General features: G+C 40.5%; 1 protein-coding gene across 7 annotated transcripts in view; it reads right to left on the bottom strand.

The window, feature by feature from the left end:
* Window positions 1–23,195, bottom strand: part of LOC134344347 (tensin-3-like) — a 453,918-nt gene that overhangs the window by 267,480 nt on the left and 163,243 nt on the right. For all 7 annotated transcript variants that reach the window (XR_010017422.1, XM_063043978.1, XM_063043980.1 and 4 more), the window contains 2 exons: window positions 9,696–9,810; window positions 6,369–6,406 (listed from right to left, as the gene is read on the bottom strand). Coding sequence is in view for 6 of the 7 variants with exons in the window: in XM_063043978.1 (XP_062900048.1) it covers window positions 6,369–6,406; window positions 9,696–9,810 (153 nt within the window). In the remaining variant the exon portion in view is untranslated. The remainder of the gene's footprint in view (window positions 1–6,368; window positions 6,407–9,695; window positions 9,811–23,195) is intronic.

Below are 23,195 nucleotides of genomic sequence, written 5' to 3'. Positions count from 1 at the left end.
CTCTCTCTGCGTATAAATAGCGCGAATGGTGGACGCAGGCAAGTTCAACGTGCGGACAATGTCCTTACTTCGTTCACCATGACCGAAACGCTTAATTATGTCCAGTTTTACACTAAGTGTAACACCCTTACGAGCTCTTTTAGGCTTTTCGGATACCTTAGAACTCATCTTGCTAAGGGATGTACAAAATAAATCGACATAAAGCACGTGTTTAAGCAATGACGGCTGGAATGCAGTTCCGGGCGAGGAGCTCGGATGTTCAGGCACGCGCTGCCTTTTTTTGTAACAGTGAAAACACCTACTGTTAGCGAAAACAGGTAACTAATGTAGGTCTTTCGTAACAGTGAGGTGTCGTAAAGCGAACGATCGGAAAATGGGGGCCACCTGTATTTGTTGCGTGTATTCAATTAATGGAAGAAAGTATATTTATACAGGTCCTTAAAATTTTTGGTCATTTTAATACTAAGATACGTAAAGTTATTTTTAACAATGCTAAAAGGAGTTTGATCGTACTGATCCAACCAGTTATTAATAGGAAATAACTCGCTTTTGTGCAAATTTAATTTATATCCAGAAAAAGGTTCATTTTCAACATCCATCTCAGCAGTTGTTTGTCTCCGTATCTTATTATCTCAGTTTATAGGCTACAATCCTAATCTGTTTTGTGAAATGCAACTTTATTCCTGTGATAGTAAAATATTAATGTTGATAATACTCAGAAAAATCTTGAATTAAATTATGAAACTCTATCCTGCTGGTTCAACCTCATCTTCTCCATGACCTTGTACATTTGATTGAAACAACTATTCTGTGAAATACTTTGTGTGGCTCGTCATGGAGCACATTAAAATCTTTCTCCTGGCTACATTGGGCCCATTCCAGTTCACTTATCACTCAAATCAATCCACTGATAATGCAATAGCCTCTGCCCTCCATTCTGTCCCACCCCACTGGGAAAAAGGAGTCTCATTTGCCAGGCTGTTGCTGAAGGACCAGTTCGGCACTTAACACCATCATACTCCAGAAACTGGTGGGGAAACTGTCCTTGCTAGGTCTCAATACCTCCCTCTGTAAGTGGATCCTAGACTTCTTAACAGTAAGGCCACTGTCAGTTTGTGTAGGCAACAACGTCTCCAGTCCCATTATGCTGAGCACTGACGCTCCCCAGGCCTGTGTGCTACGCCTGCTGCTGTTCACATTGCTGGGGCATGTCTGTGTTGTAGGATTCGGCTCAACCATGTCAACAAGTACACAGACGACACAACAGTGGTTAGTCTCATCAACAACGACGATGAGTTGGAGTACAGAGAGGAAGTGGGGCAGCTGGTGGATTGGTGTGAGAACAACAACACAAGTCTAAACGTGGAGAAGACCAAGGAAATGATTGTGAACTTTAGGAAGGTGCAGATGATCCATCCCTCTCTATGCATACATGGCATCTATGTACAGAGAGTTAAGTGTACCATATTCCTTGGAGTTCACTCACAGATGACCTCACCTGGTCTCTCAATATCACCTCCCTGAATAAGAAGGCACAGCAGCACCTCCACTTCCTGAGGAGAAAGAGGCATGTGAGGCTCCCTGCCCTCTCCTAACTTAACTGAATTTTACAGGAGCACCAGTGACAGCGTCCTGACAAGTTGCATCTCCATTTGGGGACCACAGCAGCCAAGCATCAGACTGGAAGTCTCTACAAAGGACTGTGTGAACAGCTGAAAGGATACAGGGGTTTCCCTACCATCCACTGAGGATACTTATCAGGTGTGCTGCATACGTAGGGCCCTGAATATTGTCAAGGATCCCACCCATCCATCCAGCATCCTCTGACTTTCTATCATCAGGAAGGAGACTCTGAAGCATAAAGACAATGGTCAGGATGGGAAACAACATCCTCCCTCGGGCCATTAGGCCTCTCCTTGCCACATCACATTAAAAGTGTCACTGGTTAATTTGTTCTGTACACTACGAATTTAATTTCTGCACTTTACTTTGTTTATTTATGCGTAATTCATTTGTAGATTTTATCCTTACTTTCCTAAGTTATTGTGTGTTACATGTACTATGGTGCTTTACATCCCGGTCTGGAGAGACATTGTCTCATTTGACGATATACATGTATGTAATTAAATTAAAATAAACTTTACTTTTCTTGACTTGATATTCCCCAATTTAATGCAAAAAAGGAACATAGATGAATGTGAAATAGCCATTAAACTAATAGTAAGAAGCGAGCAATGTTAATTCCCATGACGCACCATTAATTGTCCAAAGGATCTGTATGCATATCACCCTCATCAAGGCCTCTCCACCAACGTCAGAAGAGGGCAGCGTAGTGGTTGTCAGTGTGGAGGCTGCACTTCCTCCCAGTGAACGCTGGACTTTTATCTACAGTTTCCTCCCACGTGGCAAAGTTTTACCAATTGTTCGGTTGATAGCCACTGTAAATTACTCCGAATGTAGCTATGTGGCAGAAAAATCAAAAGGTCAAGTTGATGGGTGTATGAGAGAAAGCAAGTTGCTGACCTACAGGTAAATGAGTAAGACTGGTATGATTCTCTGCTGGGAGTCAGCAGAGATTTAACGGAGCAAATCAGAATCAGATTTCATATCCCTGGCATATGTCATGAAATTTGTTAACTTTGCAGCAGCAGTACAATGAAATACTAAACATAGAGAAAAAACTGTTACATTAGGTATATATATGTCTATGAAATAGTTAAGTTAGATTAAGCAGTGCAAAATAGCAGAAAAAAAAGTAGCGATGTAGTGTTTCCTCCACTCTCAACTCTGCTCTCAAACGCATCTCCCCTATTTCACGTACATCTGCTCTCACTCCATCCTCCCGCCACCCCACTAGGAATAGGGTTCCCCTGGTCCTCACCTACCACCCCACCAGCCTCCAGGTCCAACATATTATTCTCTGTAACTTCCGCCACCTCCAACGGGATCCCACCACTAAGCACATCTTTCCCTCCCCCCATCTCTCTGCTTTCCGCAAGGATCGCTCCCTACGCGACTCCCTTGTCCATTCGTCCCCCCCATCCCTCCCCACTGATCTCCCTCCTGGCACTTATCCTTGTAAGCGGAACAAGTGCTACACGTGCCCTTACACTTCCTCCCTCACCACCATTCAGGGCCCCAGACAGTCCTTCCAGGTGAGGCAACACTTCACCTGCGAGTCGGCTGGGGTGATATACTGCGTCCGGTGCTCCCGATGTGGCCTTCTATATATTGGCGAGACCCGACGTAGACTGGGAGACTGCTTTACTGAACACCTACGCTCTGTCCGCCAGAGAAAGCAGGATCTCCCAGTGGCCGCGCATTTTAATTCCACATCCCATTCCCATTCTGACATGTCTATCCACGGCCTCCCCTACTGTAAAGATGAAGCCACACCCAGGTTGGAGGAACAACACCTTATACTCCGTCTGGGTAGCCTCCAACCTGATGGCATGAACATCGACTTCTCTAACTTCCACTAATACCCCACCTCCCCCTCGTACCCCATCCGTTATTTATTTTTATACACACATTCTTTCTCTCACTCTTTTTCTCCCTCTGTCCCTCTGAATATACCCCTTGCCCATCCTCTGGGTTCCCCCCCCCCACCTTGTCTTTCTCCCCGGGCCTCCTGTCCCATGATCCTCTCCTATCCCCTTTGCCAATCACCTGTCCAGCTCTTGGCTCCATCCCTCCCCCTCCTGTCTTCTCCTATCATTTTGGATCTCCCCCTCCCCCTCCCACTTTCAAATCCCTTACTCACTCTTCCTTCAGTTAGTCCTGACGAAGGGTCTCGGCCTGAAACGTCAACTGTACCTCTTCCTAGAGATGCTGCCTGGCCTGCTGCGTTCACCAGCAACTTTGATGTGTGTTGCTTGAATTTCCAGCATCTGCAGAATTCCTGTTGTTAGCGATGTAGTGTTCATGGGTTCTATTTCTATTTAGAAATCTATTTAGAAATTGGATGATAGAGGGGAAGAAGCTGTTCCTGAGTTGCTGAGTGTGTGCCTTCAGGCTTCTGTACTTCCTTCACGACAGTAACAGTGCATTGAAGGCATGTCCTGGGTGGTGGGGATCCTCAATAATAGACACTGTTTTCCCATAGCACCACACTTTGAAAATGAGTTGAAAACTTCAAATGAAATATAGATGCTGTCTTGCCTTCTTTATAGCTGCATTAATATGTTGCATCCAGGTCAGATTCTTAGAGGTAATCTTTGAAATTGCTCACTATCTCCACCTAAGATCCCTCTATGAGGACTGGTGTGTGTTCTCTCATCTTACCCTTCCTGAAGTCACAATCAGCTCTTTGGTCTTGCTGACATTGAATACAAGATTGTTGCTGTGACACCACTCAACTAACTGGTATTATCTTGCCCCTGTACACCTTTTGTCACCATCTGAAATTCTGCCAACAATGGTTGTACCATCAGCAAATTTATAGATGCTGTTTGAGCTATGACTAATCACATAGTCATAGGTGTAGAGTGTAGAGCAGTGGGCTAAGCACACACCCCTGTGGGGCACCAGTGTTAATTGTCAGCAAGGTGGAGAAGTTATTTCCAATCCATACTGATTGTGGTCTTCCAGTTACTAAGTCAATAATCCAGTTGCAGAGGGAGGTACAGAGGTCCAGGTTCTGTAGCTCTGCTTTGTTAGTATGTATGTACAAACTGTCCCTCACTCAGCCCGTGGTCAATAGCTCACAACAGAAAATGCAGTTATGTGCAGGATCAATACAATAGATTGCTAATAACAGTGGCTCACTTTCACCAGCTTTTCCATTTTGGTGGGAGTTCCAGCAGTTATGCAGGATAAACCAATAACCACCATGGTCCAAAGGGCAGAATGAGAAGGTGAAAGTTCAGAAGGAATTATTCAGGAACTTCATTCTAGACATGTTACTTCTTTTGGCTTTAGTTAACCCGTTTTAAAGATTAACTTTATGTGCTGAAATTATCAGCCAGCAGGTCAGCATTGTAGAGCAAGTCACTAGTTAATATGCCAGTGGAGTGTGTCATAAACAATTCTCTGACTGCAATGTGGAAATTTATTAAACACAGTCACAGCAGAGTTCACATAACATTCATTCCATCATAGGCACCGCAGGTGGAACATTTAAAAATAATCATTAACAAAGTATGAGCAAGTTCCACATGTAACTCAAAAAATTTTGTATTCTTAAGGTCAAATTGTAGTTAAAGACAAACTCCATAAAGGGATTAAAGTGGTTTAGAATTTTTGAAAATATATTAAGAAAGTAGGCAGTTGTATACACACCATGGAAAGGGATTTTCTACATCCTGATGTTGTTCCCCATTCCATTATATCCCAAACATTCTTGCTAATGTGTAGGCCTATTGCTCCACTCCTAAAGCACTATGCCGACATTTTAATCTTAAGAACTTATTTATTTTAGTGAAATGTTTAGATCTGAGGTTCCCAAACATCTTATGCCATGGATCAATAGCAAGGGGTCCACGAACCCCAGGTTAAGAACCCCTGGCCTAAATTGAATTGACAGCACAAACTGCTTTTCGTCAAATCTACTGCGCCACCACTTCAACACACCATGTTCCCATCTCAATGCATTAGGATAATGAATGGCGTAATGCTGCCTAACAGCTCCAGTGACCCAAGTTCGATCCTGGTCTCTGGAGCTGTGTTTGTGGTGGGCACCTTCACCCTTTGATTGCATGGGTCTCCACGAGGCTTTCTCATTTGCTTCCACATCTTAGGCTGCTGACTGGTAGGCTAATTAGTTCCTATAACATACCTCTCACGTAGAGGTGTGATAGAAGAATTAGAGTGGAGTTGATGGGCTACAGAGAAAAAAGTGGGGTAATTGATTGGATAGTTCCAAGAGGTGGAAAAGACTCGATGAGAAGGATTGCCTCTTTGTATGTTGTAACAGAACACAAGGAAAGCACAACAGTGCCATCAGTCATGCCTTACTGGCAACACTCTCACCTGCTCAGAGACTGTGGAAGTGTTACCAGAGAGATCCGAGGCGGGAGGCAAAGCTGTCCAGTTGTACCTGCCACTTTCTAGATGAAATGTTATCTGAACTGGTCTACGGAAGCACATGACCCAACATCACTTTCACTTGTCTCCAATCCAATCTTTGTCCCATAACAAATACAATCAGAATTGGTTTCTTGCTCCTTGCTTATTACTGTACCTTGTAGTCAAGCCCAATATTTTCAAAGTGTTTCACTGGCAACAAAGAGCTCAGTATCAAGAGAGATGCAAGTGCAAAAATCAAATGTTTTAAACTTTGCTTTCAAATTTCATTGCAGCAAATTACAATGACTATAGAACTTCCAGATTTTAACTGTTGATAATTACAAATTATTTATTTTACTTACCTTTGACTCACATTTCTTGTGACATGCATACTTGCAAACTGGAAAACAAAATGAAAAGATAATAAAATAATAATTAGAAAAGCTTTTTTTGCACACATAAATAATTGCAAGGATGCCTGTGTTACTCTGTGAATACACACTTTGAACCCTTACAGAACAAATGAAGAAGCTTTTCCAAAATGGTGGCACAAAGCAAGTCTCACCATTTAGTGGGGCTAACACAAGTTTATAATGAAAGACATAAAGTTTCATTAAATAATCAATGACTGCTCCAATTGGCAATCCCTCTCTCAGGATAACACTGTACATGGCTAACTGTGCTATAGCTACCAGACCATGCTAATACCCACATTTCAGACAGACAAGTCAATCTTTGTGGCACAGAATACAAGCCATTCTTTATGCCCACATAATTTCAACTAAATGAATGGAAGGAGGGCTGGGTTGAAGAATGCAAATGCAATGGCTTGCAGACTTTAATCCCTGATCCTACTTCCACTCCAGTTTTGTTCTTCCCTATGCAAAGACTATAGATTCTACCTCATATCCTTGTCCAGCTTCCCCTGAAATGCGTTATCCACTTCAATCACTCTCTGCCATCAAGGATTCCACTTCTCGCCATTGTTGGGAGAAAGAATTTTCTTTTTTTTTATTGCACTTCCCAAAGCCGACCTTTTCTTTGCCTCATTATGCTCTTCTACAAATGGAAACATTCCCTCAGCATCCGCTCTCTCAAACCTTTCACAACATTAGGTCACGTTTCAACCTTCCTTTTGAGAAAAAGGCAAATTTAATCTACTCATTCTTTGCAGCTACACATACAACCCAAGTTCCCCCTTTCTGAATCCCCACTAATATCTTAATGTTATTTTCATAAACTGGCAAGCAAAACTGTATGCAATACTGCAAATGTGATCTAACCAAGATTCAATACAAATTTAGCATAAATTCCTTAGACTTCCAATTTATTCCTCTGGAGTTAAATCCTTGTGCTTGAATTTGTGTTTTATTTACAAGTGGCTTTCCTAACCTGCGGCATGACTTTTAGTGGACTAATGTGGTTTTCCATGCTAGGTAGGCTCACAACATCCAAAAATTAAATTACATCTCTGTTCTTGCTACAAAAATGAACTGATGTCTTTATCTTTGCCGAACCTCATATGCCAATTATTTACCCTTCCTTCAGGTTTAGTAATGTTCTCTTTAGTCTATTGCAGTGAATCTGAACAGTTAAGTGAGATCAGAGCCTCAAAGCTAAAACTATCACCCCTGGAGCAAAAAAAAGTAATGATTCTTTTAATTCATTAATAGATTTAGTGGGCTGCCAAGTAGTGACAAGTAACCAAGGGCTGTGCTGGTGAATAATCAAACAGCCCAATAACATCTAGGATCATACACAAAGGTATCAGCGAGAAGACAGTGCTCAAACATTGGTGAGGAAAAACATCTCTCAGCTCATACAGGAGAAGAGAGAAAAGTAACTGAGTAAATCAGCAATCTCTGAAACTACCAACAAGCAAACCTCCTAGATTATTCCTCTTATTTGTGAACATCCAACAACCGCTCTCTTAGCCTATTTAATCAAGTGTAGGTGATGATGGATAGGGGGATGGATGGCTTTCTTAGCCTGGACAACCATCCAGACTACGTTGAGACGTTCTGCAAACAAAATGGAATGATCAAATGGAGGACTTTCCAGGTCCACCTTGCTTGGGGTTATTTGAACTCTTCAGGCCTGGTGGTCTTTGCTGAGCTGTTAAGCTGTAGTAATACTCCTGGTTTACAAGTAGTGTGCAATTCATGCAATACTATTATTAAGTTTAAGTGACCACAGTCTTGTGGCTGCTTGAGAACAGATAATGATGCAGATTGCTATTGACATGAAGAAGGCTATGCAAATAAGTGAGCATCTACAATTTTGTATGAAGTAAGTAGCAGTTATAGTCTTGAAGACTGTCTTTACAAGAATAGCTTGACAAACAACTATTCAGATAGATTCAGAAGGGGAAGACCAAGAAAAAACTGTAAAAATCGAGATCATGTCACATCTTTGAAGGGAAAAACAAGGTTATCATTAAACATTATCTCTGCTTTTCTCTTTACAGATCTGCCTGACTTGCTGAACCTTCCAACAATTTTTTATTCATCTGCCTTCTTTCCCTCCCGCTGAAGGAATTGTCCCCAGTGATGATGGGGAGGAAAAACAGGAATATATACTCACAAAAATGAAGTAAATACAACATATTTTTGCATTTTTGGATAAAATGCACCTTGATAGTTTTCAGAAATGCAACAATGGCTGGCTTCACTTCACCTTTTGTGCTTCACTCAAAAAAATTCCACAATCCCAATTTCTCCAAGGTTGTTCATTGATACAGCAAAATAAATCTTTCAATTATTGAAGATGACAAAAAATGTTGGGAGGTGAGGCTACTCCACCTAAATAGGGTTTTAACAGTGAGACATTTTGTTTCGGCAGCAGCACCATGGCCTAGTTATTCCTCTGATCACAGTAATAGCAAACCACCTTCTTAGAAATAGTGTTGGCCTGTTAAAGAGTGGGTGGAAAGGAAGTGCCAAATCTCTCCCCACTAAACATTAATACAAGAACTCATTATCTGCTGCAAAAGTTGCTATATGTCTTCCAGCAAAATACTGCCATGCCTCCATCATCTGAATGTGAACCAAATATTTATTTTTCTGCTCACAAAATGTACAAACATAAAGTGGCTTCAAGCAAGCAACAATGACATATTCACAGTTTTATCACTTGAACACAAGGAAGTGAGTGATGACTTGTAGCGTATATAATCTGAAAACCTGTACAGCTCCAAAGTGAAGATATCAATAGCAGTACCTGTACAAACAGGTACATAAATGATTAAGTCTCATCAATATGAAGGATAAAGAGATCATAAACATAATCAGATACCAATGCAAAGGAAGCTCTGCAACAGAAAAAGGGGGAGAACATCAAGGTCTGAAGAAATATGCAGAGAAAGAAGAACCCTAAGATGACAAACCTTTTGCCTCATTTATTTACAACCAGTTTGACTTGCGATTTTATTCACTTTACAATTAGTCCTTCAAGAATCATTCTGCTCTGTTCTTTTTTTTGTAACAGTAATTCCATTCAGTTGAAAATGTTTGTATTCCAGGATCTTAATTTCAAAAGTACTCTGGAACCTAGGAGCCCTCCCTCAACTTGCTACCACTTTGAAGTGGAGTGCTTGTATTACAGTTGACTAAGCTGAAGCAAACTAAAATATGAATGAAACCAACAAGTAACACTTCACAAATAAGTAACACCACAACTTGGACACTTACCTCTGCATGAAAGGCCTTGATTGCTATTGATGAGCTGTTTGCAGATGCTGCAGGTTTTTGGTTTCTTGAAAGTCTTGTTCTTGAATGTATGGGAACTGGAAGCTAATTCTTCAGGCTGAAATTTCAAACAACACACAGTTACGTCAGCAATAATTTGACATGGCAAGTGTTTTACTTCACCATATAGTAAAAGGATCATAAGTAAACAATCACCAGATATAGAAATATTAATCACAGCTATGTGAACTAAACAAGAGGCTTTGTACAACACTAGTAGCAAACTAAAAAAAATCCACAATTTATACCTTCACTCAGATTACAACAAAACGGATTTCGCCTTTTATTTTGTTGCATCTTAAAACTGCTGAGCTCAAAATGGAAGCTGGTGCACAATAACAATCTATATTTAAGTGAATGCCTTCAGCTCAGCAAACGTTCTTAATTACATCACTGAAGCTCAACAAATGTAGATGTCAAGCCAATTAGGGATGAATTAAGAGGCAGAGAAAAGGACGGTGAAAAGAAGGTTTAGGAAAGAGCTTAAGAGGTCAAGGTGCTGCAGCTGAATGGTTTGGAAAGGGAAATCTGGGCGAGTGAAATGGCAAAAGCTAAGACTCTGGGAGAATAGAAATAACCCAGCTTGGGGAAAGGTGTTAGAGGGATGAAACTAACAAATAGAAGCATGATAGAAACCATTGTAAATGTATTTGTACACAAAGGTGCAAATTTTTAAACTTGAACCATTCTGGGGGTAATACATGTGAAGATAACAGGCTTTGTAATTGTGGGTCAAAATGGGATAGGTTGTTGGATTTTCAAGTTGATCACCTTTCATCGGATTCTTAATTCTCTTTTTCTCACACTAGAATCTGTCTGAATTGCAGCGCATGTTCAACATTTTCTGTCTCAGCTCAGTTTTCTGGCATCAACAAATTTTACTTTTGGATTTTTGATAAGCTTTATTCATCCTAGAAGAGTGGCAAAGGACGGGCACCAAGGTGACATAGCAGTTAGTGCAATGCTATTACAGCAACACACATCAAAGTTGCTGGTGAACGCAGCAGGCCAGGCAGCATCTCTAGGAAGAGGTACAGTCGACGTTTCGGGCTGAGACCCTTCGTCAGGACTAACTGAAGAAAGAGCTAGTAAGAGATTTAAAAGTGGGAGGGGGAGGGGGAGATCCAAAATGATAGAAGACAGGAGGGGGAGGGATGGAGTCAAGAGCTGGACAGGTGATTGGCAAAAGGGATATGAGAGGATCATGGGAAAGGAGGCCCAGGGAGAAGGAAAAGGCGGGGGGGAAGCCCAGAGGATGGAGAAGGGGTATAGTCAGAGGGACAGAGGGAGAAAAAGGAGAGTGAGAGAAAGAATGTGTGTAAATAAATAACGGATCGGGTACGAGAGGGAGGTGGGGCATTAGCGGAAGTTAGAGAAGTCGATGTTCATGCCATCAGGTTGGAGGCTACCCAGACGGAATATAAGGTGTTGTTCCTCCAACTTGAGTGTGGCTTCATCTTTACAGTAGAGGAGGCCGTGGATAGACATGTCAGTATGGGAATGAGGTCTGGAATTAAAATGTGTGGCCACTGGGAGATCCTGCTTTCTCTGGCACACAGAGCGTAGGTGTTCAGCAAAATGATCTCCCAGTCTGCGTTGGGTCTCGCCAATATATAGAAGGCTGCATCGGGAGCACCAGACGCAGTATATCACCCCAGCCGACTCACAGGTGAAGTGTCACCTCACCTGGAAGGACTGTTTGGGGCCCTGAATGGTGGTAAGGGAGGAAGTGTAAGGGCATGTGTAGCACTTGTTCCGCTTACAAGGATAAGTGCCAGGAGGGAGATCAGTTTGGAGGGATGAGGGGGCCGAATGGACAAGGGAGTCGCGTAGGGAGCGATCCCTGCGGAAAGCGGGGGGGGGGGGAGGGGAGGGAAAGATGTGCTTAGTGGTGGGATCCCGTTGGAGGTGGCGGAAGTTACGGAGAATATTATGTTGGACCCGGAGGCTGGTGGGGTGGTAGGTGAGGACCAGGGGAACCCTATTCCTAGTGGGGTGGCGGGAGGATGGAGTGAGAGCAGATGTGCGTGAAATGGGGGAGATGCGTTTGAGAGCAGAGTTGATGGTGGAGGAAGGGAAGCCTCTTTCTTTAAAAAAGGAGGACATCTCCCTCATCCTGGAATGAAAAGCCTCATCCTGAGAGCAGGTGCGGCAGAGAAGGAGGAATTGCAAGAAGGGGATGGCGTTTTTGCAAGAGACAGGGTGAGAAGAGGAATAGTCCAGATAGCTGTGAGAGTCAGTAGGCTTATAGTAGACATCAGAGATAAGCTGTCTCCAGAGACAGAGACAGAAAGATCTAGAAAAGGGAGGGAGGTGTCGGAAATGGACCAGGTAAACTTGAGGGCAGGGTGAAAGTTGGAGGCAAAGTTAATAAAGTCAACGAGCTCAGCATGCGTGCAGGAAGCAGCGCCAATGCAGTCGTCGATGTAGCTTGAATCTCCAGCATCTGCAGAATTCCTCGTGTTTGCGATGCTATTATAGTTCAGGTTGCCAGGAGTTCAGAATCAAGCCCGGCATATTCTGTCAGGAGTTTGTCTGTCCTCCCCGTGGAATGCATTGGTTCTCTCTGGGTGCTCCAGTTTCCTCCCACAGTCCTACGACAGACCGGTTTGGTTAATTAGTCACTTTAGGTTGTCCTTTGATTGGACCAGGGTTAAACCGAAGGTTGCTAGGAGATGTGGCTCGAAGGAGCAGAAGGCCCTATTCCCTAATGCGTTGATGAGGGAAGAGATTGAGACAAGCGGTGAGAAATTAACTTGATGGATCTGTCTGCACCATCTCAAGTGCCACAATATCTTTCTCACAATACAGCAAGCTGAACTGTAAGCAGTACTCTAAATGTAGCATAACTGAGAGTCAATGCAGATCTAGCATAACTTCTGTGTGTTAGTTCTGGAAAGAACACACACAAAAAAATTGTACTTGCTTTGCTTTCTTTAAGGCATTGCTAACCAGTGATGAGACTTTTAGTGAGTGGTGTATTTGTCCTACAAGATCCAAACAAAGAGAGACTTCCTTCCTGCCAAAATGTGCTGTTTTACAGTTTCGAAACTAAATTTTATTGTCCAATTAATTGCCTCAACTGAATTGCTCCTATCCTCCTCAGCATGGACTCATCCCAAGAATTTGGTCTCATGAGTAAATGTAGTAACTGTTATTAGTTTGGAAGTCTAAATCATTAATACAGTCCTGAACAGAAGTGATTCCTGTGGTGATATGACGTGTAAGAACGTGACTGGAGAGAGTTCTGAGCATGCGCAGGGATGATAGAAAGATCAAGAAACATGGTATTGTAAAAACATTGTGGCTATTCTTAAATAAAAGTTCTATTTCTTCCAGAACAGGGTTCTTTATCAGTAACCCACGGTTCGAACTGTTTAGGTGTTGCTGACAGTTTTACAAATGGAAGGTCTGCAGCCTCCATCGGCAATTCCAATTCTATGGGAATGTAGCTGAGAATTGGAGAAAATTTAAGCAATGTTTTGAATTGTATTTATCGGCGATCGATGAGGATCAAAAACTGGCAAAAACAAAAGCTGCGCTTCTACTCCACGTAATGGGTGACAACGCAATTGAGGTATATAATCATTTTATTTTTGAAAATGGAAATAATTTAAAGTTAAAATCAATAATGGACAAATTTGAAGCATTTTGTATACCGATGCATAATGTGACGTATGAGTGTCATAGATTTTTTACATGTACAGAGAGAGCTGGTGAAATTATTGATCAATATGTTACTGAGTTGAGACACCGGAGTAAAATGTGCGAGTTTGGAGAACTGACAGACTCTCTCATTAAAGACAGAATTGTTTGTGGCATTCTGGATAATGGCCTGAGAGAAAAACTGTTAAGAGAACAAGACTTAGACTTGGAAAAAGCTTTGATGCTCTGCAAAGTTTCGGAAACCGTGATGTCACAGGCTAAAGAACTTTCGAGAACTGCAACGTAGACGCTGTGAGGAAGCGTAAACATATTAGAAAAAATAATAAAATGACAACAAAAACGACAGAGAGCAAGACATCATCTGAGAGAAAAAAGCTATGTGATCACCGTCGGTGGCAGCACCGGCCAAAACAGTGTTCAGCATATGGGACAATGTGCAATGACTGCAGTAAGAGTAATCATTTTTCACGCTGTTGCAGAAGTAGAAAGAAAATAATACAAGTAAATGCAGTGCTTGAAAATGAACCTGAGGAGATTTATATAGTTGTGCTTTGTAAAAACAAACGAAGTAAGAATGACTGGACTATTCCACTGCAAGTGAACCAAAACAATATTTGGTTTAAACTTGATACTGGAGCACACGTAAATGTTCTTGCAGAATCTGAGTTTAATGCATTTATGCCAAGACCAAAGTTACATAAGACAAATATAAAAGTGACTGGGTATTCAGGTGCAGACATTCCAGTTAGAGGAATATGTGTGGCAAAAGTATCACACAAAAATATTGTGCACACACTCTCAATTGTGGTGGTGCCAAAGAGTGTACTGTCAAGACTGAGTTTATCTGCCTGAGAGAGACTGAATTTGGTGAAAAGAATATTAGTCCTGGACAGTGACACAGAGTCAGAATACAGTGAATTGATGAAGGAGTATGAAGACTTGTTCAAAGGGCTTGGTTGTCTTCCAGGAGAGCACACGATTAAAATTGACAACACAGTGCCACCCATAGTACATCTATGTAGAAAAGTGCCTTTTGCACTGCATCATCAACTGAAAACAGAACTTGACAGAATGGAACAGCTAGGAGTCATAAAAAAATTGATGAACTGACTGAATAGGTCAATTTGCTTGCCATTGTTGATAAGAAAAACGGAAAACTGAGGATTTGCTTAGATCCAAGAGACTTGAATCGAGCCATTAAAAGAGAGCATTTCAAATTGCCTACTCGTGAAGAAATTATGTCACAGTTTGCTAATGCAAAGTACTTTAGTAAATTAGATGCATCTTCTGGATTCTGGCAACTTAAACTAGATGAACCCAGTTCAAAGTTGTGTACCTTTAACACTCCTTTTGCCAGATACTGTTTTCTTTGGCTTCCGTTTGGAATTGCATCAGCTCCTGACATGTACCATAAAACCATTCACATGCTATATGAGCACATTGAGGGTGGGGATACATCCATGGATGATATTATTGTTTGGGGATCATCTAAACAAGAGCATGACACCAGACTCAGACAAGTCTTTGAGGTGACATGCAAGGCAAACCTGAAGTTGAATAAACACAAATGTCAGCTACGAGTGACTGAACTTACCTTTGTGGGTGATATCATCAGCAATGAGGGTGTGCGTCCTGATCCATTGAAGGTTTCCGCTATTGAGAACATGCCAAGACCGCAATGTAAGAAGGATGTTCAAAGGTTCATGGGAATGGTCAAGCACATGGGAAAATTCATACCCAATCTTTCGGAACAGCTTGCTCCATTGAGTCAGCTAACAGAAAAGAAATACGAATGGAGCTAGAATCATGAACAGGAGAAGGTATGGCAAAATCTCAAGAAAGTGCTTACTAGGGAACCTGTATCGAAATTCTATGATGCTGGGAGACGCATCAAAATCTCGTGATGCAGCTGAAGCAGGCTTAGGGGCAGTATTACTCCAGAAACATGATCAGGAATGGCTACCAGTGGCGTAGGCATCTCGTTCATTATCCAATCCAGAAACAAGGTATGCCCAAATTGAAAAAGAGTTGCTCAGTATTACGTTTGCTTGTGAGAGATTTCATCAGTTTGTGTCAGGGCAATCTATTGATGTTGAAACTGATCATAAACCTCTGACTGCATTGTTGCACAAACCTTTAAGTGACTGTCCTTTGTGAATCCAGCAAATGATGATCAAGTTGCAAAGATATGTATTGAATGTGTCATACACACCTGGAAAATTAATGTACACAGTTGACACACTTTCCAGGGCTGTGGATCCAACAACAAAAGACAGTCACAGGGACACTGCTGATGTTCAGGCATTTGTGGATATTGATCATAGAGACTGTACCTGTTGCTCCTGAACAGCTGGAACTGCTGCATCTTGAGACAGAGAAGGACAAAATTCTCAGTCAGGTAATACAAGTGGTGATGGATGGATGGCCAGATAACAAGCATGACTGTACCTCAGAAGTACAAGAATATTGGAACCACGGATCAGAACTTTCCGTTGTGGATGGGATATTGTACAAAGGTAACAGAATTGTGATTCCTAAAAGTCTCTGAAAAGAAATGCTTGGGAAAATTCATGAAGGCACTAAGACATTGAAAAATGTAAGAGAAGGGTGCGGGAAGTGAAGGAGCCACTGCATCCACATCCTAGTCCTCAGAGACCTTATCAGAAGGTAGGTATTGATCTTTTTGTAACTGACAACAAAGATTATCTATTAATAACAGATTTCTACTCATTGTATCCTGAAGTGTGTGGTCTGAGCAGAACAACAGCAGAGAACGTAATTACATGCAGGAAATCAGTTTTTTCCAGACATGGTGTACCTGATGAAGTTTTCAAAGACAATGGTCCACAATTCAATGGTAAATGCATAAGACATTTTACTCATGAACGGTGCTTTGGTAATACAACATCTAGTCCATTTTTCCCTCAGTCCAATGGATTAGTTGCAAAGTCAATAGGAATTATCAAGAAACTGATGCACAAAGCAAAAGATAGCGGAGGTGATTTTTATAAAGCTTTGTTAGCCTATCGCAGTGCTCCACTTGAATGTGGGTTTTTGTCTGCTCAGCTCTTGATGGGATGCCATTTGAGATCCAATCTGCAAATAGATGAGAGCCTTCTGACAACAGAGAGAAGTAAACAAGTGAAAAGATGGAAAGATGAACACAAAGCAAAGCAGAAAAAAAAAACTTTGACAGATTCTCGTCCATTACCTGAACTGCACCAAGGAGATGAAGTAAGGATACAAGACAAAATGAACACATGGACACAGAAAGCTACAGCACTTGAAGAAGTACAACCCAGATCATAGATGGTCCAAACAGAAGAAGGAGCTGTGTTAAGAAGAAATCTCAAGAAACAGTCAACTTCAGAGTTTGTTAACTGATGCAGACCAGATAAAACATGGAAATAACAACGAAACACAGGAACTGTGTGAACCACTTAGAAGGTCTACTTATGTTCATAAACTCCCAAGAAGATCATGAAAGATTGATAGAAATATGTTAAATTATGCATTTGCTCTGGTCAATGTTGCTAATTGTTTTTCTTTTTAAGGAAAGGAAGATGTGGTGATATGATGTGTAAGAACGTGATTGGAGAGAGTTCTGAGCATGCGCAGGGATGATAGAAAGATCGAGAAACATGGCATTGTAAAAACCTTGTGGTTGTTGTTAAATAAACGTTTTATTTCTTCCAGAACATGGTTCTTTATTAGTAACCCACAGTACGTATGAATATAGAGAACACAACAATTCCAACATTGAACCCTGTAGGACACAATTACCCACCTTCCTCGACCGTCAATGTCCACCATTCACTCCCATGTTCTGCTTTCTGTCCTGAGTAGAACTGGCAAATCAGTTTGTTAAATTTCCCCCAATGCTGAACTCTGATTTTCTTGTCATTGGGTATATTTGCAAAGACTCTCTGAACATTCAGATAATCTAATGTACCCACCACTGTCAACCTCCGACAGATTAATTAACGGAACAGTTAAGAATGGAAGAGACAAGAACAGCACAACCAACAGGTTCAGAGTGCAACAATAGAAGAAAAGCTTTGTTCAAATCTAACTACAAAAAGGAGAACTGATTCACTACAGTCACCATAAAAGGGAATATCATTCAAGGCTTTAATCACGGCCTTGCACCAAATCCTCTTGCAAAGATTATTTGAATTAAGTGCAAAAAAAAGAGCAAGTCTGGCAGCAAAGATATAGTTGATGTTTTGAGTTACAAACTGGAGAAACAGCACCACGTATTCCACCTTGGTAGTCGACAATCCAACAGCACCAACACAGAATTCTCCAATTTTAGGTAACCTACATAATCTGTACTTTCCTCTCCTTCTGATTCTCTGGCGCTTTTCTTTCTTTCCAAACCACCAGTACAACCGCACCCCCTCCCCCAGCCTCCTGGAGCACAATTTCCTTCCCCTGCCTCACCTAATTTCATCTGTGTATCAGCCACACAGAAAATCCATCAAGAGCCTTATTCTCTTCTGCCTACTGCTCCAACATTGTCCAGTACCCTATCCTTCTTTGGTTTCTTATCATCTTCCTCGCATTAGGCTTCTATTATCTGCACCCTTTTGTAGTCATCACCTCCCAGCCTCATATCGCTCTCTGAACCCTCTCCTTCACATCCTGGATCCATCCATTCATCAACTCTTCCAGGGAGGATCCACCTATCGCTTGCCAGCTCCTACATCACCTCTCTTTCTACACTCTACTTCACCAGCTAACCCCAACTCTGCTGACACACGCAACTTTGGCCAATGGATTCATTGCTCACTATGTGATGTCACTTATGTCATCGCATTGTTGCCATGACTTGATTTAGTCCAATCTCTCTTTTGCACTCTTAGTTCTGATGCATGCCTTGATCTGAGGTGTTGGCCATCTATTTACCTCCATGGATGCTGCCTGCCCTGTTGAATTCCTCCAGCAGTTTGTTTTTTTGTGGCAGATCCCAACATTTGTAACCTTGTATGTTTTCAATTGGAGTAGATGCAGATCTGACCATCAATCATATATTTAGAATACACAGATGAAAATAGGTTACAACTAGGAGAGTCACTAGTGAGGATCAAGGATCAGATTTGAGAAGAGGTTGATATTGTCAACAATGAAAGAATCTATTCAAGACAAGGAGGCTGAATCACATCAAAGAATAATTTTGGATGATTTGTTGAAGAGTTGGAAGTTGGAGAGCATGGGGGAAGGAATGAAAAATAAATAACATTGACTATTCCAAAATTAAAACGCAGAGAGGAAATAGCTGAAGCAATTCAATTTATGCTTCTAGAAACTATGGAAATAATGCTATCCATTTGCTGTTGGACATGAGTGTGAAAGAAAAATGGGAGGGCTTTAAAGAAGCAGTCAGATGCACAGAAATTAGTTATTTTGCTCTGCTGGGAGACTCCAGAGCAGTGGTTCCCAAAGTTTCTAAAGTGGCAATAAAGCTAAAACCATAGGGTTATTACTTTCATGAAAAAACGGTACCAATCATATTAACTCTTCACTGTGTAATTCACAGACAACATCTTGCTGCAAAAAACCCAAGTGATAAGCTGTACAAATCATTAAATCCTGTTATTACAGTGGTAAGTAAAATCAAGTCCGATGCTCTTCATTCTCAACTATTTCGAGAACTTTGTATTCAGAACGATGAAAAGTTTGAATGCTTACTGTTGCACACAAATGTCAGATAACTCTCAAAAGGAAATTGCCTGAGATGTTCCAATGTGTTTTTTGACACTGTGATGAAATTCTTTGAGGGCTCGAGTGCTTCATTCAGAAATCAACTCAAGAATATTAGACAGGACAATGCTTATTCATCAGAAAAATTCACAAATTTTAATGAAATCACTCTCCAATTGCAAGGAAATTACGTAAATTTTATCAGTCAAATAAGCCATCTCCACATTTATGTCAACGTAATCCTATTTAAATGCAACATTGGCCGTCACGACCTTTTCCAATTTCTGAGCCTCTCTGAGTTGGAAAAGAAAGAAAGAATGCAAGTTGACGATCTTCAATATACTGTGCACACCCGGATGAGCTGCATAAAGACATGTCAGAGAGATTTCAGAATCTTCTCTCAATCCAAATTCCAGATTGGCTAGTAAATCCATTCCTGAACACTTGTAATGAAGAATTAGCAGGAAGGATGGTGGAAGAATGATCTTGCTACAAAATGACTTTGACCTGATGCAGAGCTTCAAAAAAATCATATCAAGACTTCTGGTTACAGAAGGAAATCTGAACACTATCCTGCACTGTGGAAAAAGGTCAAGGTGTTCTTTATTGCCTTTCCAACATTATATTTAGTGGAGCGCAGTTTCTATGCAGTCGCTAACCATCTTTCGAAGCAATGAAACAGACTGTAAATTACTGAATGTGGGGTTCTAAGACTTCTTCTGAGTGACATTCAGTCTGACTTTGAGAAACTGATATCACTGCACAAAGCCCATCCATCTCATTAAAGGATCAAAAAGCAATGAAGTAGTGAATAGTTGGACTACTAATGTATGCTCTAAAATTATTAATGAAAATTGTATTTACAGTAATTAAATAAAGAAATAATTTTATTTGCAGCTTTAAATAGATTTGAATAAGTTTTTACAATTATTTGTCACTGCTTTGAATTTTCAGTTTCTAATTTCTTTCACTGTGCATTGTAAATCAAAATTCTTTATGTTTTTATGTAATGGCCAGAAAGGGAGAGGGAGCACTGGGGATATGGTCTGGGAGCCAAGAAGGCAGTAACTGAATGAAATATTAGAAACAGTTCATTGACTGAGATTTAAGGCTAAATTTCCAGAGATTATTCATGAGATAAGGCCTCTGCTCATGACTGAAATAGGATTACACGTTGTCAGAAATTCATGCAATAATGTCTTAGCTTTCTCTCTTTGATCACGGGTGGCAGCAGCTTTCCCTGCAGTCATGCTTAAATTGTTCACTAATTGTTGGATTTGTTGGATTCTAGAAACTTCCATTTCCAGTAAAAATGCTGAACTCAACTGCTATCTGAACCTCAGATACCACATCTTAAAGACCTAAAAAGATTGACTGAAAAATACAGTTAACTACCAGAAAATGAGCAATAATTGTGCTTTGAAGCTTTTTTTTAAATGTTCGCAGATTTTGAATATTCTGCTATAGCTTTTGTCTTGTGTATATTGTTTTAAGTTGTTTCAGCCTCTAGAAGTGACTGAAGGAAACAAAACACAAATCATCCAAGTATTTGCTGCAATTCAGAATCAAACTTTAAACCCAGACCAAGAGGGTAAGGTACTTACAAAGCATTACACTAGGAAAAATATCAAAGTTGATAGCAAGAGTTACGGTAAGGTTGAAAGACCAAAAGAAATAAGTCGTTGCCTGGGATTTGAGCTTCCGTCTAACATTTGCCCACTCAGAAGTGCTAAGTCACCAGAGTGTGCACTTTGAATGTTAAAGCAGAAGCTAAAATTAATTATTTGCATTATCGTCTATTAGTTGCTGGTCACAAGATTTTAATATTTTATCTGCTACTGCTCATTCTGTACTGAGGCAGCTTGCTTTTCCCCACCTATGACATGATATTCCACACATCTCTTACCTGACACCCCAGATATCTAGCAAAGCCTGAACTTCCCTTGCTCCCAGCAAAACAAAACAAAACAAATAGGAGGCAGCCATCTGTGATGCAGGAGTCATGTGATAATTGAGACTGCAGCATCTATTAGGGATGGCTGACCATCTGGATTTGGTTATCGTGCTTGCCTGATAGGGAACTGTTTTCCCATGATGATATGGTACAAGTGTTAGGTGTTTAATTATCAGCATACGGCAACTTAAGACACCAATTCTTTAATGCATATCTCCCTCAGCTTTCTATGAATGTAAAAAATAAACTTAGTTAAGAAAAGAAAAATGAATGGAACAACTTTTGGTGAAAAGACTCAAGAAATTAAGTTAAACATAGCAGAATTGGCAAAAATTTTTGCCCTTAATTAATTTGGCTTATATATGTTAGAACAATTATTTTAACCAGATGACTGAACAGCTTAAATGAATAGGTTAGTGATCCTAACAATCCCAGGTTTAACTCCTGATCCATATGGAACTAGTTGATTTCAGGCAAGGTAATGGCTACAATTCGCCTTAGCGTCTCCAAGTGAGATTGGGGAAATTAATAGCCTGCATTCCCTTCTTGATTATTACTCAGTGACCCTTGCTGGGATTGTACAGACAGTTATCACACAAAGGCAAATTCAAACATATCTGTGAAGGCCAAATAAACTGTGAACAGTCAGGGTCCTCACAAATTTAGTTTAAGAAATCAGATTACAACTTTTGAGGTAAATGAAACACGGGGAAAAATCCAAGACCATCATATGTATTCGTTCTGCGGGACTTTACTTTCTTCAGCGATCGTCTACTAAAGGAGTTAGTCTGACCACAAAAATAAATTAGAGGAAAATTAGCAAAAGCAAAAATATAACATGTTTGTATTAAAGCTCGTAAAAATAAAACTACTACAATACAACTATATTGTTAGAAAACCGTACAGAGAAAATGGAAACCATACATTTGGAATCTAAATCATGCCACATCACAAACCCTTGTGAACAATGTTGAGATGATTGAGCACAACACTCTACAATGAAGGTAAATCCCTTTATACTTGCCAAAAATCAAGTTTAATGCTATGTTCTTTATTTATAATGTACAAGTCAATGAATCCTTAGTTTAAGCATTAAAAAAACAGAACCAAGCTGCTTTTTAAAAAAAGTTCTACATGCCTAAGAGTTATGGCTTGGCGGTGATTATAGTTTACAGTACTGCCCATAACTTCTGTTGTAAAGTGACAAAGCCAAGTCTGTTCTGTGTTATTCACATTCCAGATCTCTGCCGGGTAATTTAACACGGCTGCTTTTACAGAAAGCTAACTCTGTTCATTGTCAGATCACCTCATTTCACATATTTCCACATATTCTCAGGCAGAATGGCAGAAATTTCATAACCATTAGGAATTTTCAAAATCCAAAGGATTGTGTTACACAAAACAGAGCGCATATCCGTGACGGCATCGATCGCAATCGAGGCCAGAAACACTTCCACTTTTTGGAAGGATTAACTTGGATATTACTTGGCTGCCCTACTCAAAATGAAATGTTATTCACTTGGAACAACCTTCTGCAGCACAAATTCTTGTCGCTTCAAAAAAAATACAAAATATAACAATGGTCACACATGGTTCTTTGCAAACAGCAAGCATATTTACAATCAGCATTCAGAATTTGTGCAGTTACAAATGCTTCTCATTAAATTTCATCACCTAAAGTTAATACACTGATTTCTTCAATGGGAGACAAAGAAAGATTCTTTCTAAGAAGAATTGTGGCAGTACAAATTGTTTACCATTATGTTCTGTAAATCCAAAACATAAAACTGATTGAAAGGAAAACAAGGGAGCTGGGAGGTGTGTATAAGCAGTTTTTTTTTAAACTTTAAGCAAGACACGCAAATATGACATGGTTGTGTGATGACATATGCCATGCACATATTTTTAAATATAACCGGTAACAAATTACTGAAACAAAGAATGCTTAAGCAAACAATTTATTTACAATATTACTCAAATATTAAATGCACGACACTCCTCCCTGCTTAGTTATAAACTGTAACTCAATAGAGAATGTATCTCACTGAACCTCCCTGTTTGTGGAGCCCTAAATTTGTCCCAGGTGTTTACCCTGCATGCTCCTTCTGAGATTGGATTTG

The sequence above is a fragment of the Mobula hypostoma genome, chromosome 3 (assembly GCF_963921235.1).
Source record: "Mobula hypostoma chromosome 3, sMobHyp1.1, whole genome shotgun sequence".
In the NCBI taxonomy this organism is placed as follows: domain Eukaryota; kingdom Metazoa; phylum Chordata; class Chondrichthyes; order Myliobatiformes; family Myliobatidae; genus Mobula; species Mobula hypostoma.
Note: the sequence above shows the minus strand (reverse complement) of the source record. Positions and strands in the feature narration are given on the sequence as shown.